The following is an 18,334-nucleotide window of genomic DNA, read 5'->3' on the forward strand; positions in this document are numbered from 1 at the left end:
AACCAAACTTCTTCAAAGGTATGAAGTTTAAAACCAAAAGACACATATAAGGAAGAAGATTCACTTTACAGAACGCAAGCAAACTATTGTTTAAGCCCAATGGACTCTGGCTAACATTTGATATAAAGCCGCAGCCTTTTAGTTGAACAGCAAACGCTTCCAGTTATGCTTCGGGGAAAAATTAGTCCAGCAAGACTTACATGATAAAAATTTGCAAGCTTAGTATCATGTTGAAAGGCTACATGCTGACAGTTCCTAACTGTCAAAACAGATGCCGTTTTAAAAATAAGAATAAGCTTGTAAGTTAGTAAAATCAACTTACTTCATTGGATAATGGTTCTGGTTGGATTTAAACTACAATGCTAGAAACTGGAAAGCAACCCCTACAGCAGGTAAAGTGCTGGAGCACGGGAACACAAAACTGACTTGCAACAGGAAGCGAAACTCACCGCTCAGATTTAACTGTCAACGATGATCAGATGAGCCAAAGCATTAATGGTGACAGTTACGTTGGACTTTTCAAAGTGTTCATTAAATTCCTGTTAGTGACACGAAGAGTAACAAAAGGCATTCCAGCAAACACAATAGTGGGTGTTGCCCCCAAGTAGGAAATTCACCGCCGAGGTCGGAAATTCACCACTTCCAAATCACATCCAGCAATTGCAGAAACAAACCGAACGGCCACAGGTGCGCTACGAGCTGTGCAAAACACAACCAAGGCATCAGTTACCGTGGCGAACGTCCTGAAGGATCATCCTCAGCATAGATCAAATGGCAGATTTGTTTGTCTTCTTGAGGTTGAGGTTTGCGCTAATTCCTCCTTACCGGTCAAGGGACCAGTAAAGGGAAGACATAGGGACGCTCTTCCCTGTACGATAAAGATTGCATTTGGCAGGGAACCAAATGCCACCCTCCTTTAAAAGGCAGCTCCCAAACAAGCACTTGGCTGCTGCTGTTTTATTTCATCAGCTTGGTTTTGCCTCGGTTTAGCACGAGACTCGTATTACTTACCACATGCAGATACCCCTGTCAGATTACAGCCTTCAGACAAGACTGCTGTCGAGACTAACACAGAGAGGCAAAGAAGTGTAAATCCAGAAGGTGATGGGCACAGAAGCATTGATTTCTTACTCATCTGGAACTTCAGCTCTTTCAGGAGGCATGTCTGACTTTAGACAAAGACTAGATATTCACTCACTCACTCTGACCAGCAGAAATTCAGTCAAGGTACTTAAGCATCTGTGAAACTCTGAACACAGTGCCTTCGACATCAGAAGAGTTTTAAGAGTTGATTAAAATCTCTCCAGATTCAATAGATTGTTTGCCTTTTTTAAAGGGCACAGACCTTTGGAGAAGACACACAAAATGAGATACATTGCTAGAAGCGGCTCTTTAAGCAGAGACTGCCAAGTCCAGAAACATCCTCGCACTGCTCATTCACGAGGTTAGAATGGGGATGAGATACGGATGGTTGGAGCGAACTCATCAACTAGAACCGAAGTCGCTCCAGTGGCCCAAACTTTCCATCTGAAACTAGCAGGGTACAGCACAGCAGGAGGGGAAACAGTCAGTGCTTGGAACTACCGGACGCTTTTACCTCAACCAGAGCACGAAGACAGCATTTTCTGCACTTTGCCTGTCGGCTGGGCACAGGAGGGCATCTCCACCGCCGCTGGCAGGAGGCTCTCGCTCTCTCCTCAAGGAAGAGCGCCTGATCAATAAAAATTGTGCTAACGGGGAGAACTGGGGGTCCCACATTTGCAACAGCAACAACAGGCTCTGAAAGGTCATCTGTACCAAATGAAAGCTTCCTTTGCTGGTCAAAACAGTTTGTCCTGCCAAACAGGCAATTAAATCAAAACAATCCACAAAAAATCCAGCAGACAAAACTTATTTCCTTTAAGCTTATTTAATGATATTTGAAACGCTTAAATTTTCTATTTCCCAGATCCTGAAAACAGATTTTTTTTAAGTGACCAATATTTAATTCCAGAAACATACAACCTTATCAGCTAAGTCATAAAAGAGCTATTTTACAAACATACATCTGGATAATTAGAACAATAAAGTCTTTTTAGACATTCAAACATGATCAGTAAAAATACAGGATTATTAATAAAGATTTTTGTGTATTTTTAAAGAATACTTCCAGATCTTTTTTTCTTCTCTTTAAAGTAAATCTCTGTTAAGAGTACATGATTGTATGTTGTACAAAGAAAATAAAAATACTCTAGTATGAAGAGAGCTCCACAAGACTTAATTCAAAATAAAACAGCAGTGTTTTGGCTGCAGTTTCCCTTTTGCAGTACATCTGCTTGTCAGTTGGCACCTTTGGGGAGGGGGAAGGAATGAAGGGATTTCTTTGGGGAACAGAGGGAGAAAACAATACCAGATACCATCAAGCACTGAGATTATAATCAAGGGTCACCTGCCGAAGCATCAGACCCCTCTTCTAATAGCAGGGACAGTATCTGTACATCGGCATATCTAAGTTTTATGAAAACACTGGAAATAGGCATAGTGCCGTCTCAAAGCTGACCAAAGCCATCTAGACTTCTTAGCTCTTGAGGTTTATGTTCCTCATCCTTCTTTCTGATCCCACCTATAGGATGTTAAAAAAAAATCTCCCCTTCCTACAGACAAGGTACGTTCAAGAAACCAGAGTGCTCAAACACCAGCTTAGCACTTGCTCTTCTACACGAGAAGGAAACTCCCCTTTCCAGAAAGTACCCATCTGACTTTTTTGCTTGTCCATCAACTATACCCAGTAACAGCAGGAGAGAAATCACTTCTCAGGAGGATATGAAAGAATGGCTGCTATACTACATCTTTGTTCCCAAGATAAGAAACACTTGCTCATCTTATATTTGGGAAAGAAAACAAAACAAAACAAACAAAAACATTGGGGAGGAGGGACTGGGGGAAACAAACCAGAGAACATTGTCCTGCTCTGCTATCCAGTCTGAATAAGGAAATGTACAATCAATCCATCACCAACCGGGGGCAAATTAAAATGCTTCCTTACACTGGAAACTGGAGTAATCTTATGGCTTAAAAGGGGGGGGGGGGGGGAAGTGACGATCCTGAATAGTGCATTTGAGTTCCAGCTCCTTCCACCCAGCGAGGCATGGCCTGCGGTCTGCCATGCAGCAGATGTGCTAGAGAGGAAAAAGGAATCCCTCATTATTTCAGGTCACTGCTCTCAGAAGAGAGCGGATCCCTGACCCCACCATTTTCTCGAGGAGTAATGCCCTATTTGTGAGGATGATCAATGCAGCATAAGAAGGCCAGCTGAAACAAAAACCAAGCAGGACAGAGCACAGCATGTCATTTATGTTGCCCATAAAACTGGGTTCAAACAGGCTGGTCTTTAACATTCCTTAAAGCTCTCTGCAGCCTCCTGCACTGGAGACTGTCCCTTTTATCCTGCACAAAGGCTTCTCTGCCATCATCGTTAGCCTGGCACAAAGCGTGGACGTTTCCCCTTACACTTCTTGAGAGGTGACAGGGACAGAACTGCACCTGACCTCCCAGTGGCTAATGTCCAAGGTGGCATTAGGGGATGGTGGGGAAAGCAGCATGGGCAGACTGCTGCCCCATGGCCCGTCCGAACGGCTATATGCTTCTCGTGAAGTATCGTATGTTGCTCACCATGAACCTTGAAATTCAGGCAACTTGGAGAAAACCAGAGAACCAAGGATTTTGTCTTCAGTCACAAGGAAAGAGCATTAAGCAACCAGGCCTTCACAAGTCCCGTCTTTGCTGGTCTTCCAGTATACTCTTGAAAAGCCAGACTAAGCTCTCTCTAATAGAGTTCAGTGCTAATTTCCAATCAACCATAGAAGCCTGCTGGAAAGCTTTTAGACAGCGAAGGTCACAGTAGTTGCTCCTGTTTCTGGAGTGCGTAGACCCAGGCAAGCATCATACCAACTGATGCGGGAGAGTTGGGGGGGAACAAGGGTCCTTCTATTTAAGGGGAGAAGGGCCTTAAACACCAAGTGTGGCTACAGCCCAGTTCTCTTTCTGGCAGGATCAGGTAAAAGATGCCGTATCAGCATTAGGCAGCATTCTAGTGTGGGGGCTTATCAGAGCAAGTCTAGATGTTTATAGCCAAAGGAACCGTATGGCTGAAGGTGAGGAGGGGAGATCCCACCCAGTAGGAATGGGAGTGCTTGGCTAATACTGACAGTGTACTCAATACAGGTGACACAGGACAGGCCTTTGCGGGTCCCGAGGAAGAGGAAGCTCCTGCCAGCCTGGAAGAGGCGGCTTTGGCTTGTGTTGGCAGTGTAATGCTCCGCTGGTGAAAAATGATACTTTGTGCAATTGCCTCTTAAAACATGAGAAACTCCTCCCTACTCTGTAAGGGCTCAGGGCTCCAACTTTCACATCAGGCCCAAAACCATCTCTGCTCAACCTCCGTCAATCTGTACATGAACTTATCCCTTGCATATTTCTAATGGTTTTTTTTCCTACATGAGTAGACAGAGGACAGATCTGATTTCTTGCCAGTAGCTAAAGAGAAAACGTTTGTTTTAAAGGAGCAGGGAGTATGATCTTTATGTTGACCTAAGACAGATTCTCAGCACTTCACGCTGCACACAGTGATGCAAACAAAGCCATAGCAGTTGCGATGTGTTAATGGGATTTACAGGTTTGGCATGCTGTTCCAATTGAGTTAAATAGTTTAAAACTTGGGAAGAGGGTGCAAAAAAGACTGCCTTACACACTTGCCACTAGCAGTCGTATTCACGGTGCCTGTGATACTCGGGACGGCTAGAACCACCCTATGCCAAGCAGGAACCGCCTGCCCTAGGACCAACTTCAGAGCAGGGGCACAGCCAGCTTCGGCTGTCCAGCGTGAGCTCTGCCGGTAGCCTGATATTTACCATCTTGTTCCAGTAAGAAGGAACAAGGCAGGAAGGAATTCCATCAGCAAACCCCATTAGAACAGACCTAAGGAAGTACTAGAGAGCTGTTTCAGCCTTCTTTGTTTTGCGCATCTCTGTTTCAGTGAGAACACATTGGCACAAATCAGTTTTTTTAAAACAAAACAAAAAACCCCCAAACAACCCCACCCCACCCCAAAAAAAAACCCCCAAACCCACCCCAAGCCCTCAGCAAGACATACTTTCAGGTACTAAAACTTACTGGCCCTATAATCAGCAGTACCTGTGGCTAACTCAAATGGCAGCCCTTATTCATTCAGTAGTGAATCAGGGGCAGATCTGCCCCACATCTTTGAAACACTTCTGGGTTTGCATTTTTTTTTTTTTTTTTGATCCAGAGAAGAGTTACAAAAGTGCTGCAGGTCCAAGTATTTTTATCACTTTACAAAGGAGACAATGATCAAAGCCAACAAAAAAATTAAACCTATCTTTCTCCTCTCCCAGTCTAATCTTGCATGTCAAGAAAGGAAACCCTAATGGGAGAGGGGAAAAAGAAAATTTGCCCATCTCAAGTGCCTGGCTATTTAGTGCGTGGAAAATTCTTGTTACACATGCGGTGACAAGAACAGTTCCCATGCAATTGTTGAATAAAGATAGTTCCAGCCACAAGTCATCCTAACACCTTCATAAGTAGCTCTTCGCGTGGCAGTGTGATTGCCAGCAGGGAGTGCAGAGTCCAGTCCAGTGAAGAAAAGATACACTGCACATAGGCACACCCTCTCCCCTCTGACCTGACCTGTGGTTCAGGAGCAGCGGCAGGCAGGGTGTGCTATATGCAGAGGGCTAGAACTGTCACTACCCAATTAAAATAGAAAAAAAAAAGGCAGATTAAAAAATTAAAATGTGCTTTTGATACACGGAATGAAGTCAAATAAATACATTGATTTTTTTTTTTTAAATGTCTAAATACATTTTTATATCCTACACCCAAAGCTCTGTACATTTGGTTTGGTTTTTCTGTTCTGAAAAATGAATTTCTGGTAGCAAGGAGAGGAGCAGAATAGACTCCCTCACTGACAAGATAGTGCAGATGTCCCACAGAAAAAACACGCCATGCCCACTTTGCTAGAATATGGTTCATGTTTGGATTCAAGCCCTCTTGTCTCAGAGTCCAAAATGAAGACAGTGGGTGTTGTGTCCTGCCACTCTTCATCCAGTCTTCAGCCACTCCTGAAAACATGACTAGCTTTACTCTGAAGGAGGAAAAGAAAAAAAAAAAAAAAGGGTGGTGGTGAGAGAGGGGGTGCAATGAGAGATGAATGCCTAACATTTCTGAACACTAGTACTAGCAGAGAAAGCGTGCTATGTGAGAGACAGTACACCCATTTAATCTTAAGATCTTTGTTAGTAATTTCAGCAATTACATCTCTAGGATGCCTAAGGTCAATTTAAAGGGACTCATGGCAACCACTTTACATAGCAGAGACACCCCAGAGAAAGAAAAGACAGACTGTAGTTATTTTACATGTTCAAAACTCTTCCTTTGGGACTTTACATCGATCTAGCCTTCTTTGAAAGAGAAGTTGTACATCCTGAGATGTAGGTCTTTGGCAGGTAGGGGTGAGTCAGCTTGCAAACAACCTTTTCAGAGGAAGGAACAAGCTCCTCTGCACATGTGAGTCTCCATGGACTCAGCTGACCTTTCCTGGAATCAGCATGGTCTCAGCCCTGTGAGAGCTGCTGAAGTAGGTGAAACCTTTCGTGTGTGTGTGAGAAACATTACTAATTGACTTTGTGCGCTTTGTTTAATGTCTGAAGCTAACATGGTATATGCCACCAATTATAGACAGTCTGGTTGCGTACCTGAGTGCTCTCCTGTGGAGGCTGATCCAGCCAGCCCTTGGCGTCGGAGAATGGTGTAGTCTTCCTCAACCTCCTAAAAAACAAAAACAACCCCAAAACTCAGGTGGCTCTTTCTCCATTTACCAAGTGAGCAAAGAGGGCTTCAAATGGAAAAAGGGAAGTTTCACTACAGGTGAGTGCGCTGGAATCACCAGTGTTGCACAGTGAGCCACTATGGATCTCAGCTCTTTTATCAGCATCTTTACCAGGCCTTCCATTTGCCTGCAGTATTCTACTTTCTTTTCAGATTTCAGTTAAATTAAAGGCTGGCTACTGGCTTAACGTGTTAGTATGTCTCATATCAAGATGCTCTAAACCTTCTACAGCCATGACTATTATGTATAAAGAATCCCTGTCACATACAAAAAATCATTTTGACTATAACGAGGCTAAAAACCTCATTATCGGTCTACCGCAACTTAGCACCTTCATTTGACATTAGCAGCAGTATGCAACAGATTTAATAAGTCTTTTTATGTCAGGAATTCACATTCCCTAGGTCAGCGGCCCCTTCAAAACTCCATTGTTCCAGACGTGCATCAGATTTGTCCTATCCCTCAGGAATCTCTCCAAATTCAAATCACAGCAATACACATACTCACTAGCTCTAGCAGAACTATTTGCCTCCTGTAACCCCCAACTTTAAGCAAACAAAACGGCACCAAGTGTCTGCTTCAAAAAGCTTCCAGAGATAAGAACCGAAGACATAAAAAGGCATGGCTGCCTTTCTTCCCCCTCAAAATTATTTTCAAACTCTTTTCTAAAACAAAACCAAAGGGATACGAAAACCCTGATACTGCAAATAGAAACATAGCATACCTTTAACTTTTCAAGGTCATCCTCTATCTTCTGAATATACTGCATCATCTGCACACGTGACTCTATAGAGAAGTGAGGGCTTGCTACAAATGAGCAGGGCTCTTCCACCACTCCCCCCCAGCGTGAGGCCATCATCTCCTCAGCAAACGGAGAGCTTCCTCCATCCGACTGGGTGTCCCGTGGGGAAAGTGGCTGCTGCTGTGCAGAGTCCAAAGAGGTGCGGCCACCTGCAGCGCACTGGTGAACTAGAGATGATACCTCCTCATCTGTGGAGCTCTCCTGCACTGGTTCATATCCATCAAGGATCAAATAATTTCCTGTTAGGAGAACAGCTTTTTACTAACACCTCCAGCTCAATAATCACCAAGAACCACTGAACTGTAGACAGTTTAAGCAGACTTTAAGAAAGATAAGTGGTGAGAGGCCCATCTCCTGAGACATTTTAAAACGGATAAGAAAAAGCATTTGTGATCACCATACAGAATAGTGATTATATCAGACCAGAATAGTACGGTTCTGAATCGGGCTTCAGAGATCATGGCTGGTTTTTGGACTGTAGTTTGAGAATTGCATGATTAGGTTTTCATGTTTTTCCAAAATCTGTGTTTCTACTATAATGTCTGAAAATCCCGCACTTACACAAACGGCAGCTGGCAAATCGGACTGCTAGATTTCTAACCTCCACTAACTAGCTATGGTGCTGTGGATGCTTTTAGATGGGTTAGCATTAAAATTTGGCTTGCTGATGATATGTTAGGAGATAAAGCAATTATAGATAGAAATGCTTTCACAACCTGCACCTCGCAATAGGATTATATTGAATAAATTTCTCTACAGTATTACAGGAAAGCTAGCATGTGGAGTCAGAATTGAGTAAAAACAGGTCAATCTAATTTTGATGTCCCTGCACAGTTAAGAAAGTAAACAGCATAAGAGGTGACAAATAAATTAGATGCTTCAAGTTGTTGACTCAGTTTTAATAATTCAAAATGTCTCAGTAATTCAGGGAAAGAAAAATTATTTTCAATATGTAGTTGGAAGGCAGCATTCAGACAGTCACAAATTGGCTTATTCACAATGATAGAATCCAATTTTTAAATAAAAGCATATTTATGGATAAGAGGTTTCAATACTAATGGTCACATAGAATTTATCTACTAGTAGCTGCTACTACTACAACACGCATATAAGATAAACCTCAATTTTTGTGCTAAATTTAGTGCAGCGTCACCATGTCAGCCGATCAAAATCACAGGACTTTCCAAACACAAAGCGTGCAAAGACCCATGAAAGTGCTCACAGCTGCTTGTCTTAGAGCTAGTTTTCTGCTGAGTTAACAGCTCTACAACCTTCTTGAAGGCTAGAATATATATACTTTGAGATGCTGCTCAGGTAACTGTCAAATATACCTTATGTATTACTAATAATAGAAATACCAAAAATAATAAGCTTTTAAGAGCTTCAGACTGTGGTGAGGTTGCAGGAGACAACTACAGTGCAAAGCTAAACTCCAAGTTTCTTTTCTGAAGCTTGATCAGAAGAAGCCAACACAGTATTTACAAAACAGCATGAGTCACGGGGGGCTCTGTGTGTACAGGCTAAGGAAGTGCTTTGCCTTCAGGGAAAACATTTTCCCCACAGGTCTCAACAGTCAGTTGAGAGGTGAAGTGGTCCAGTGGCAACCGCAATCAAAAGCTTGCATTGTGCCTGTGCCTGTGTAATTACAGTCTGTCACAGTTAATTAACCCCACAGTATTTCAGCATCTCCTTTCATAAAACAGAGAATTCATTAGGTACATGTTTTCGGGGCTAAAATGACTGTCAAGTTCTGAGAGTTAACTTTAAAGGTCCTATACCATATAAGCGAGAGAGGAAAACATACTGTGATTTTCTTTAGCATCTTCTATTTAAAATTGAAGTCTCTAATACCGAATCTGGACACGCTATCATCCAGTGAGTGAATGAAATATACCGACCTGAGATCCGTATTTGCACATCTTCTTCCTCCTTCCTTTCCATTAGTTCACTTTCAGATGGATTTTCATCACTGTGAGCTTCTCGAGCATCAAAAAAATGCTCCCCACTTTCATCAGCACTCATCCCTTCCAGCTCTGTGCTTGAGACCTCCAGATTCATACTCATGCGGTCTATTGCTAAGTTACTACTTGATCTGGGGTCTCTCGCCGTCAGCTGCATGACGTCTCCTGGAACTAGCGATTCGGCTGAAGTCCGGAGGCCATAACTAGCTGTGGACTCATTCATTCCGGTTCTCGGAAGCATTCTGTCTATTCCAGGCTGGTGAAATTTGTTACTGTCAGAGTGCTGTAGTCCAGGCTCACTTCCACTCTCTGTCTGGGCTTCTTGAGAAACGGTCCTAAACCTGGGAAAGCGCTGCCAGTCTCCAAGGGTCCCCTTCTCAGAAAATCCAAGCTGCTGTACCAACAATTGTTTCAGCAAGCCCACTGCAAGTAGAGATAACGTTCACAAGGTTTCACAGGCTATAACCTCCCTAACAGTGATTAAACTAGACATAAAGGCCACCCTTTCAAAAAGGTGTATCTCATAGCAGCCAGCCCTCTCATTGCTCTTGGTAGGAAAAATAGGGATAAAAATAAATACATAAGGTCTGAAGCCTCTCTCCACATTTTACCTTACAAGCAAAACCAAATATATCCATATAAGTTCCATCTTGCTTAGGGAGAAACAGAGAAATCATCTACTGAAATTATCCAGCAAGTGAGCTGGAGTGCAGGTGAGTGCCAGGGTTTTACCCACATTCCCAAATGAACTCAAAACTATGGCTGTAATAGGGGATTCCCACCTGAGAAACAAGCATATTGAGAATATTTCACTTGACTTTGAAATAACAGATCAAAAAACAAACAAAAAAAATCGAAGACATTTTCCCTAAAATTTCATGCAAATTTATGCTTGTTTGAACTTCAACCCACATTCCTTTAGCTCTCAAATTATCCCAACCAAACACTTCATAACAAGGACACATTGTTCAAAACAAAAATACGATACTGTCAAGAGCATAAGAACACTGTTCATTCTCGCCATATAATGCTCAGGTAACACCCAGGAAGAGCTATGATTTCATACAACAGAAGAGTCGCTCATCTAAGTGATGGCTCTTGTCAAAACGCGAGTAACCCACTGCTGCTTTTAGTGGGCTGCTCTTTCAAGTCTGAATAGTCACGAGATGCTAGGTCACTAATACTAGCTTTATGCGCCCTGCAGACTGAGATTAATCTTATCACTGGTCTCTGAAAACAAGTACCAAGAACATTTGTACAGCATTCAGAATTAGAAAAGGACTTTGAATGCTTTAAGGAGGAGAAGCATAAAAGGATCAAAAGGTCCAAGACAAACTATTAGATTGCAGAAAACTCTCATTACTTGTAGAGAGAGACAGAAAAGGGAATTCAGGCCGAGGATATGAATGCTCCGCATTTAGGTAAAAGCAAATGACCCATAGAGAGCAGCAATACAGACTATTCCCTCCAAGTGCAATTGAGGGACTTTGCATCCATTTCAGAGTTACCAGGAAGAGATATATGGATTAATGAATTAATTCAAATTTTAGGAAGTTTTGTTTAGGAACTGCACTGCTGGATCTGATCAAGTAGGTTGCATAGCCCTGCACTCTTCCTCTGAAAGGAGGTACACCAGAAAACAGAGCAAGTGATTAAAAATCTTTTATAAACAATTTTACAGGATAATCAGGAAAATTTCTTTTCAACACACACAAGTGTTGATCTAACTATATCCAAGTTATATCTCAAGTTCTCAGAAAATCTAAACCTAGACTTTGTCAAGCTCACATATATCCCATCACATTTGCAGGATTTTACAAAAAAATATGCAAGATCGTATTCTGCAACTTATGCAACCTCTCCTATTCTGCTCCAGGGCTATAAAAATAAGTCCACAGGCTAACTGCATTGTCTTTTAAAAAAACTGCTGACTAGCAATGGCACTGTACTGCACTGCAAAGTTCTGCAATATAATTCTGTCATCAAAGCACTTCATGGACAGTAAGTAACAATTCATTAGCACCATCATTTTATACATGGGAAAACCACAGAAAAACAATGAGATGCTTAAAGCCAAAGAAAGGGCCGGTATATGAATTCAGAACTTAGAATTCCTTGCTGTCAGATCCATTTTGCTTTGCTATGCTGCGATCTACAGCACAGAGATAATTGATATTTAATAAAAATGGGTTATAGATTGTATTTTAGCTCATTGATTCAGATGGTGACCTAACGATTTCCATCTCTAAATCACATCCCACCAGACACTGCCCACGGATACTCACGGTTCCTTAATGCATCCAATGCCCATTGCCCTTCTGATACCGACGGTAAACTGGTGGTTGTGTGTTCATAGCATGCAGAAGAACCAGGTGTCAGGTCTGCCTGCTGCACTTTATCAAACTGTCTTTCTGACACAAGGAGACTTTCTACCTTGGACTTTTCAGACATGATGGGTGAAGAAGACTGAGCATTCAGTATCAAGGGAGATTCGAGACCCAAATCTTTATCTAGTAAACAGAAAACATACATTCAGGTTACACAACTATGTCAAATGTGAGGATAAACTGCAGAAAATTCTGCTTCACACAGAAATCTCTGAAAACACTAAAAAGTACAGTTCTTGAGCATGGGCTTGGTAAAGGTCAATTCTTTCCAGGAGAAAAAAAAAGAATATTTCCTAGCAATTTATGAAACATAATGGATGGAAATAATAAGAGGTACGTTTCCAAGAGGTTCGGTATCACTTCATGACTATCATGACTTGTAAAGGAATAATTTCCAGAAAAACGTTAAAGCTACCATAAGATTCCCAAGCCACGAGGAATATAGCTTGGCACATTTGCGCTCCCTGTAGCAAACCTACTGATACCATTTACCTGGACCACTCTTTTTACCTGGACTTTGTAGGCTACTGGCAGGAATGTCATGCTGCTCTTTGAGCTTCTGCTGCTCCTCTTCTTCACGCTCTTCTCTGCAAGGAGGAAAGAATGAACACATTCTCTTAGTTACATAGAGCTGAATCACTGCTTGAGCATCAGTGCTTTGGCTGGCAATCTTTGAGCCAGGGGTACTGGAAAAAGAAAAACCAGCCCTTCCTCCTCCAGATACTTTTACTTACTCGCCAGGTCCTGACTGTGGTAATGGAATCACTGTTCTAGTCCTCCCCATTTTGACATTCCCTGCCATCTGAGCTATAAGGTCCTGCCATCTGCAGTAGAAACATCAAATGAAAACATGCAAGGCATGAAGCATCGTGGATACTTCTCAGTTAAATACCTCTTCAATCCAGCTACTATTATTACTGCTTTTCTTATCAAAAGAAATATCTCATTTATATATTTTTTAATTCTGTTACATTCAATACAATATCTTGCACCACAGCATAATGCTCACCTGACCAGGATATTCTTCAGCAAAAGCAAATGAATGACAGGACCTTAGCAGGAGCTGTCAGGTGAGGCAGTTATTTTATATATAAATATATACAAAAGCATTAAGTAACATTTCACATATTACTGAAGAGTTTCATAATGTGACACACTAGAGTAGCTGCTACGTATCGCACAAATAAGTCTATGCCCTGCTTATATTTTAGAAGAAAAGCATTTCTACCGAAGAAGAAAAAGCGTTTAGCTGGGGAATCAAATTCATGCATTGGGGTGCTTATGATGCTAGTACATCAAAGTCTGCAAGGCTAACTGGTTCTGCGTGAGGATGCGGGATTACTTATGTGGCAGTCAGCCATGTAAGACCAGAATTGCAAGGGTAAAGGAAAGCATTTTTGAGGTCAGAAAAGGGGTTGGAGAGAGCCAGACAGCAAGCAACAACAACAGAAGCACTGAGTGTATGTATAGGGTTTTTTAATCCATATGCACGTGTATATATACACACATGAGCTCACTAACATGTGTATACATCCTCCCCTCTGTTTTTTAGAAGTTGGGAGAGACTATCCTCCTACGTAGGCCAACATAGCTATGTTTTCAGCTAAGCTTAGAGAAGGAACTCAAGTAATTCATGGACACCTGCACAGTTACGACAAGCAAGCAGATGTAAAAGATCTCTCAAGTACAACAAATCAAGCAGCAGATGGAGCTGAACTGATTACTTACACATTCTTTTCTGAAACAGTCTGTGCCACCAGTTCATAAATATGAGCGCCATTTTCTGACATGGAGATGACGAAGAACGCTTTGTTATCTGAAGCAACACAGGGAGGGAAGAATTTAACTAGATGCCTTGTTTCACATAGCTTTCTGAAAATTCCTAAAACTGGGCATAACCCCAACCAGAAACAATGAAAGAATTATTCATGAGATAACCCTCCAATACTATAATATACAAACATCCATCTTTCCCTATCCAGGACATTTCTCTATTAGTCCTGAAAGAAAAGAGCCATTACCGCCCAAAGCATTTTGAAACAGATTTATTTCTCCTCTTTTCCTTCCTAATAATTTCTAGAGTACCTTTCATCCAACACAATCAGAGTACTTTAATTTAGAAGTCTATTTAAAACTCCAGCTATGCCTATTACTGATGCAAAGAAGTTAAACAGCTCGTACATGCAAAGCAGGATGTTGGACAACCAAGAATTAAGCCTACACATTTTTCCACGTTCTACTCTGGAACTTTAGACAAAACCACCTATCCTCAGCTGATCTGCTCTTAATTTTTGGCTTCCTCCTTTGCGTTCCCAATTGGTTACACTGACCTGTTGCCACCTGACGAACCAGAACGGTGTTCAATTTGATGACAGGACTGAACGTGTGTTTACTATCCGCTGTTGATGCCAGGATTTTACTGTGACACTTCAGTACCAGTTTATCATCTTGTTTCTGCAACAGCACCAGAATGTCCTCCAGAAGCAGAGTGTAGAGATCTGCACAGAGTGCAAAAGAACTCAGAATGAGTTAAAGATTCATAGTTTTATATCACACCCCTGCAGAAAGAAAAAGGCTGCATTTTTGATTACTCATGCAGAGGCAGTAATCAGTGCTATGCCATTCTAGGCGAAGCTTGCAAATCTTCCTCATCAAAACTACAGCAGAAAGCTACAGATGGAATTGGATCATCTCATGACTGACTGCTGTGTCCCTACATGGCCTTAATGACACTCTAGCACATTTCAGAATTGACAAGAATAATTTAATCAGCTCTGAGAAACACACAGGCATTATTATAGGTGGCAGTAAGGATCATAACTGGAAACTGCAAAACGCTTTATTTTTCTCTCCTTCTCAGCAAACACACACAAACCCAACTTACGTCAGTTGATGGAACAGGACTCACCGATAGTTTTGTCACGATTAACCTTCCAAATTAGAGGTCCCTCATGAAGCATTTTTCTCTTTGTTAGATCCAAGTTCTGTCACCAGGGGAAAGAAAAAGAAGTAGCCCTATGAAATTTCTGCAGAAGCAACTAACGGTAAAGCATGGGAATGTCAGAGGGAAGGCTAGAACAGGCACTCCAGTTTGGAGATGAGCAGCTAAACTCAGTCCGGAAAAAGAAAAGTGGAGCAGGAGAAGGGTATGCTTCTAAACTAGAATCTTGTAAGAGGTGTTTGTTATCACTCTTCTGCATTCATTGCTCTTTTGCAGATGCTGGGGTCACAGGGTAGAACATTTTCCTACTAAGGCATTAGGATGTCATCTGATTTCTAGGAGGAGTTTTTCCAATATCCCATATAAAGTTTGCAGTTCTAGTATTACAACTGGTTAATGCTTCAGCACTTGATTTGCAAGCGAAGCGTGTGTACAAATGATATACTTATATACAAATCATCCCAATGATCTGATGGACTTTATAATGTCAATGGATTCTTCAGTCATTTCAATGCTTGTGACATTTAGATCTGCAGGCAAGAAGTGACAATTTTCACAAGTCATTCCTTCCAAGTTGCAGAGTCTATGCTCAATGACAGCAAGATTTCATAACTGCCAGTAAGTTCTTCATTTCCTAAGTAAATGCTTGCAAGTTTATTTGTGGAAGGCTACATGATACAGTTTTATACAAGAGTCTTCATGTAAAAATTTCTCTGGATACACACTGACTTTGGAGAAGATAGGGGAGTGATTAATAAACAACACAGAATCTATACAAGACACAGGAATAGACAGTGGCAAAAATTAATAACTGCGGATAAAGTACCAAATCATGAGGAAAAGGTGCAGAAGCGAAGGGAGAAGAGTCCTTGTGTAGAAGTTACCTATCTGGAACATGTGTGAAAGGAAAAAAAAAAAAAAAAAAAGAGAGAAAGGATTTGTTTCAAGTTGCAAGTGCCTGTTGGTGCTCATCCTTCACTTGAAACATGAAAATTTCGTAAAGTTACTCCTGCTCCAAGGACGTTGACAGCAAGTAACCAGTTTCACTAACGTAACTGCAAGAATTTACAGAGCCCTGAAACACAGTACTTTTAGCACTGAACTTGGACTTTATTTGGTTATACCTGTGGATCTCCTACACAAATCAGCCTGTGTACAAGCTCTTATTTTAAAGCCAACTGCATTGCTACACCTCATGGCTCTCTGAGGCCTCCCCAGTTCCAACAGCACACCTAAGACGTGATCATGTGAAATATATATCCATAATAAGATTTATCATCCACCGGCTCTCTCTTATGTGATACAGAAATGCATTGGCTTGCAGACCATTAAGATTTGTTTCACAGAACTTACAAGCTTCATCAACACTTGTATGTGCAGAACCAAGTTGTTACATCAACAGAGATCTTCAGGAAAGTAGCAAACTTAAATTTCTGAGACTAATGGTTTTAATTTTTGTATAGAAATACTTATCTCCAAAGACCATTTGATTGTACATCAGAAGACTGTAGTAGAAAAAGCCACAAACTGAATAACAGGGTTGCAACTGTGATTTACAGAGATTGCTTCGATGCTGTCACTCACCCTGAACTCATCCATCATGGGATCCTCAGACTGTTTCAAGTAGGATAGGTCGAGACGGCGCTGATAATCTTCCAAATGCTGCAGAAAATGCAATGAAGATGGTCACTTTGATTAGCAAAACTCACTAGCATCACAGTACAGTCACTCATGAACACTTCCATATGTTCCCAAGTGCGTGGCATTCCTCCTCTTCCAGGAATACTTGTGCCACAAAACATCTTTAAGCACAATACAAAGTCACTAGTAAAGAGACTCTAGGTATCTTAAACAGCTCGCTGCCCTTCAACTTTCTTCTCCCCAACCCTTGATGCCCACTCCGTCCACCTCCTACCTGTTTGTTCTCAGACTCTTTGACAGCCTGGTTCACATGGTTAAGGATCTGACGACAATGATCTGCTGCTTTCTTCACTTTCTCTTTCTCTTCAGGCAGTTCTGCAAGAGAAAAGGAAATGTAATAATGCTTTCCAACAAAGGTTGAAAAAGTCAGAAACCTAGTGCAGTTTGCTGACTTCAGATTTGAGGAAGAGAACTTAAATTCGCAGAATAGTCTATCAACAAAAGCACTGCATTTCAAAAGTGGAATGACAAAAATAGTTTTGTGACGGGAGAGAATTCATTCCGCCCTGCAGAAGACACTGGTCTCTGATGATCACCATACCAAGCACTTGTTACTCTCCGTTTTTTGAGGGGCTTCTGGCAACTATTCACTTCACAAAGTATTCCGAGAAATCTAAGACTCCACCATGGTACAAAGAAGAGTCTCGGGGCAGACATTTACGATCAGACATGGCCAGCTAGCCAAAGTCCAAGGATTCAACAACTGACTACTGGCTTCTGCATTTCTCCCAATCCTTTTTATTTATTTTTTTAGGAAGAGAGAGAGAAACAAAGAAACATATCACAAAATATCAGAACAATGTGTTACATAATAAGTTTTTCCATCCAGATAGCCTGTACGTACTTTAACTGCTTTTCATGCAGCCTGATTATGAAGACCAGCCTTCCATGACAGCAAGAGCAAATGAGAGTTACCTTTCCAGCCAACGTCACCTGACCATACACAGACACACACAGGTGAACCCCATCAATTCTCACTACCACAAGCCACATTAAGAATTTAGTTAACAGACAAACAAACAACTACATCAAGGCTAATGGAGTATCACGTGCTTTCCTAATTACGATTAGAGTGAACTTGTAAATGCAGTATATTTTTTATGAGTAATTAAATCACACTGCAGCAGGTATCTGCTAGTAAACCTGAAAAGGCATTTTGTGGTATCATTAATCATATTTTGGCCTGTTATGCTAGAAATACCTTTCAGTGCTAAACTCCGCCCTCTGCAAGAACATCATAACACTCTTCAGTGCTTTAGAGATTCAACAGATGAGGCAGATCAAGATTCCGTTGGTGTCTATTGTAGGAAAATATTTCTTTCCAAGTTCAATCTCCCTCAAATTCTTAGTTGACATTGTATTGATAACCTCCAAGATTTTTACGTGAAGGTTGTTTTATATCAGACTTCAGGCGTGTAGGTCAGATTGCACTCTAAGTGCACTTTTTTCCCCCCGATATTGGGAATTTTGAACAAATAGTACAGAGGACTGATTAAAAAAATCCAACCAACCAACCAAAAACCCACCTTTGGTCAAGAACAAGAAAGCCTTGACCTTAAAAAAAAAAAATCAATTTGTTCTGTATTATCTGCTTTTTGTTCTCCTCTTAATGAAACACGTTGATTTGCCATAAGCCTTAACACTACATGATTTTTG

At 41.4% G+C, this 18,334-nt stretch overlaps 1 protein-coding gene across 7 annotated transcripts in view; it reads right to left on the reverse strand.

Moving 5' to 3' along the window:
- Positions 1-5,306: 5,306 nt before the first annotated feature.
- Positions 5,307-18,334, reverse strand: part of ARHGEF12 (Rho guanine nucleotide exchange factor 12) — a 76,972-nt gene continuing 63,944 nt past the window's right edge. For all 7 annotated transcript variants that reach the window (XM_075774652.1, XM_075774651.1, XM_075774658.1 and 4 more), the window contains 12 exons: positions 16,893-16,993; positions 16,562-16,639; positions 14,945-15,020; positions 14,367-14,534; positions 13,765-13,852; positions 12,771-12,860; positions 12,547-12,623; positions 11,935-12,159; positions 9,587-10,072; positions 7,611-7,927; positions 6,753-6,825; positions 5,307-6,142 (listed from right to left, as the gene is read on the reverse strand). In XM_075774652.1, the coding sequence (XP_075630767.1) occupies positions 6,138-6,142; positions 6,753-6,825; positions 7,611-7,927; positions 9,587-10,072; positions 11,935-12,159; positions 12,547-12,623; positions 12,771-12,860; positions 13,765-13,852; positions 14,367-14,534; positions 14,945-15,020; positions 16,562-16,639; positions 16,893-16,993 (1,784 nt within the window). In that variant the 3' untranslated portion in view covers positions 5,307-6,137. The remainder of the gene's footprint in view (positions 6,143-6,752; positions 6,826-7,610; positions 7,928-9,586; positions 10,073-11,934; positions 12,160-12,546; positions 12,624-12,770; positions 12,861-13,764; positions 13,853-14,366; positions 14,535-14,944; positions 15,021-16,561; positions 16,640-16,892; positions 16,994-18,334) is intronic.

This window comes from Balearica regulorum, chromosome 23 (assembly GCF_011004875.1).
Source record: "Balearica regulorum gibbericeps isolate bBalReg1 chromosome 23, bBalReg1.pri, whole genome shotgun sequence".
NCBI lineage: Eukaryota > Metazoa > Chordata > Aves > Gruiformes > Gruidae > Balearica > Balearica regulorum.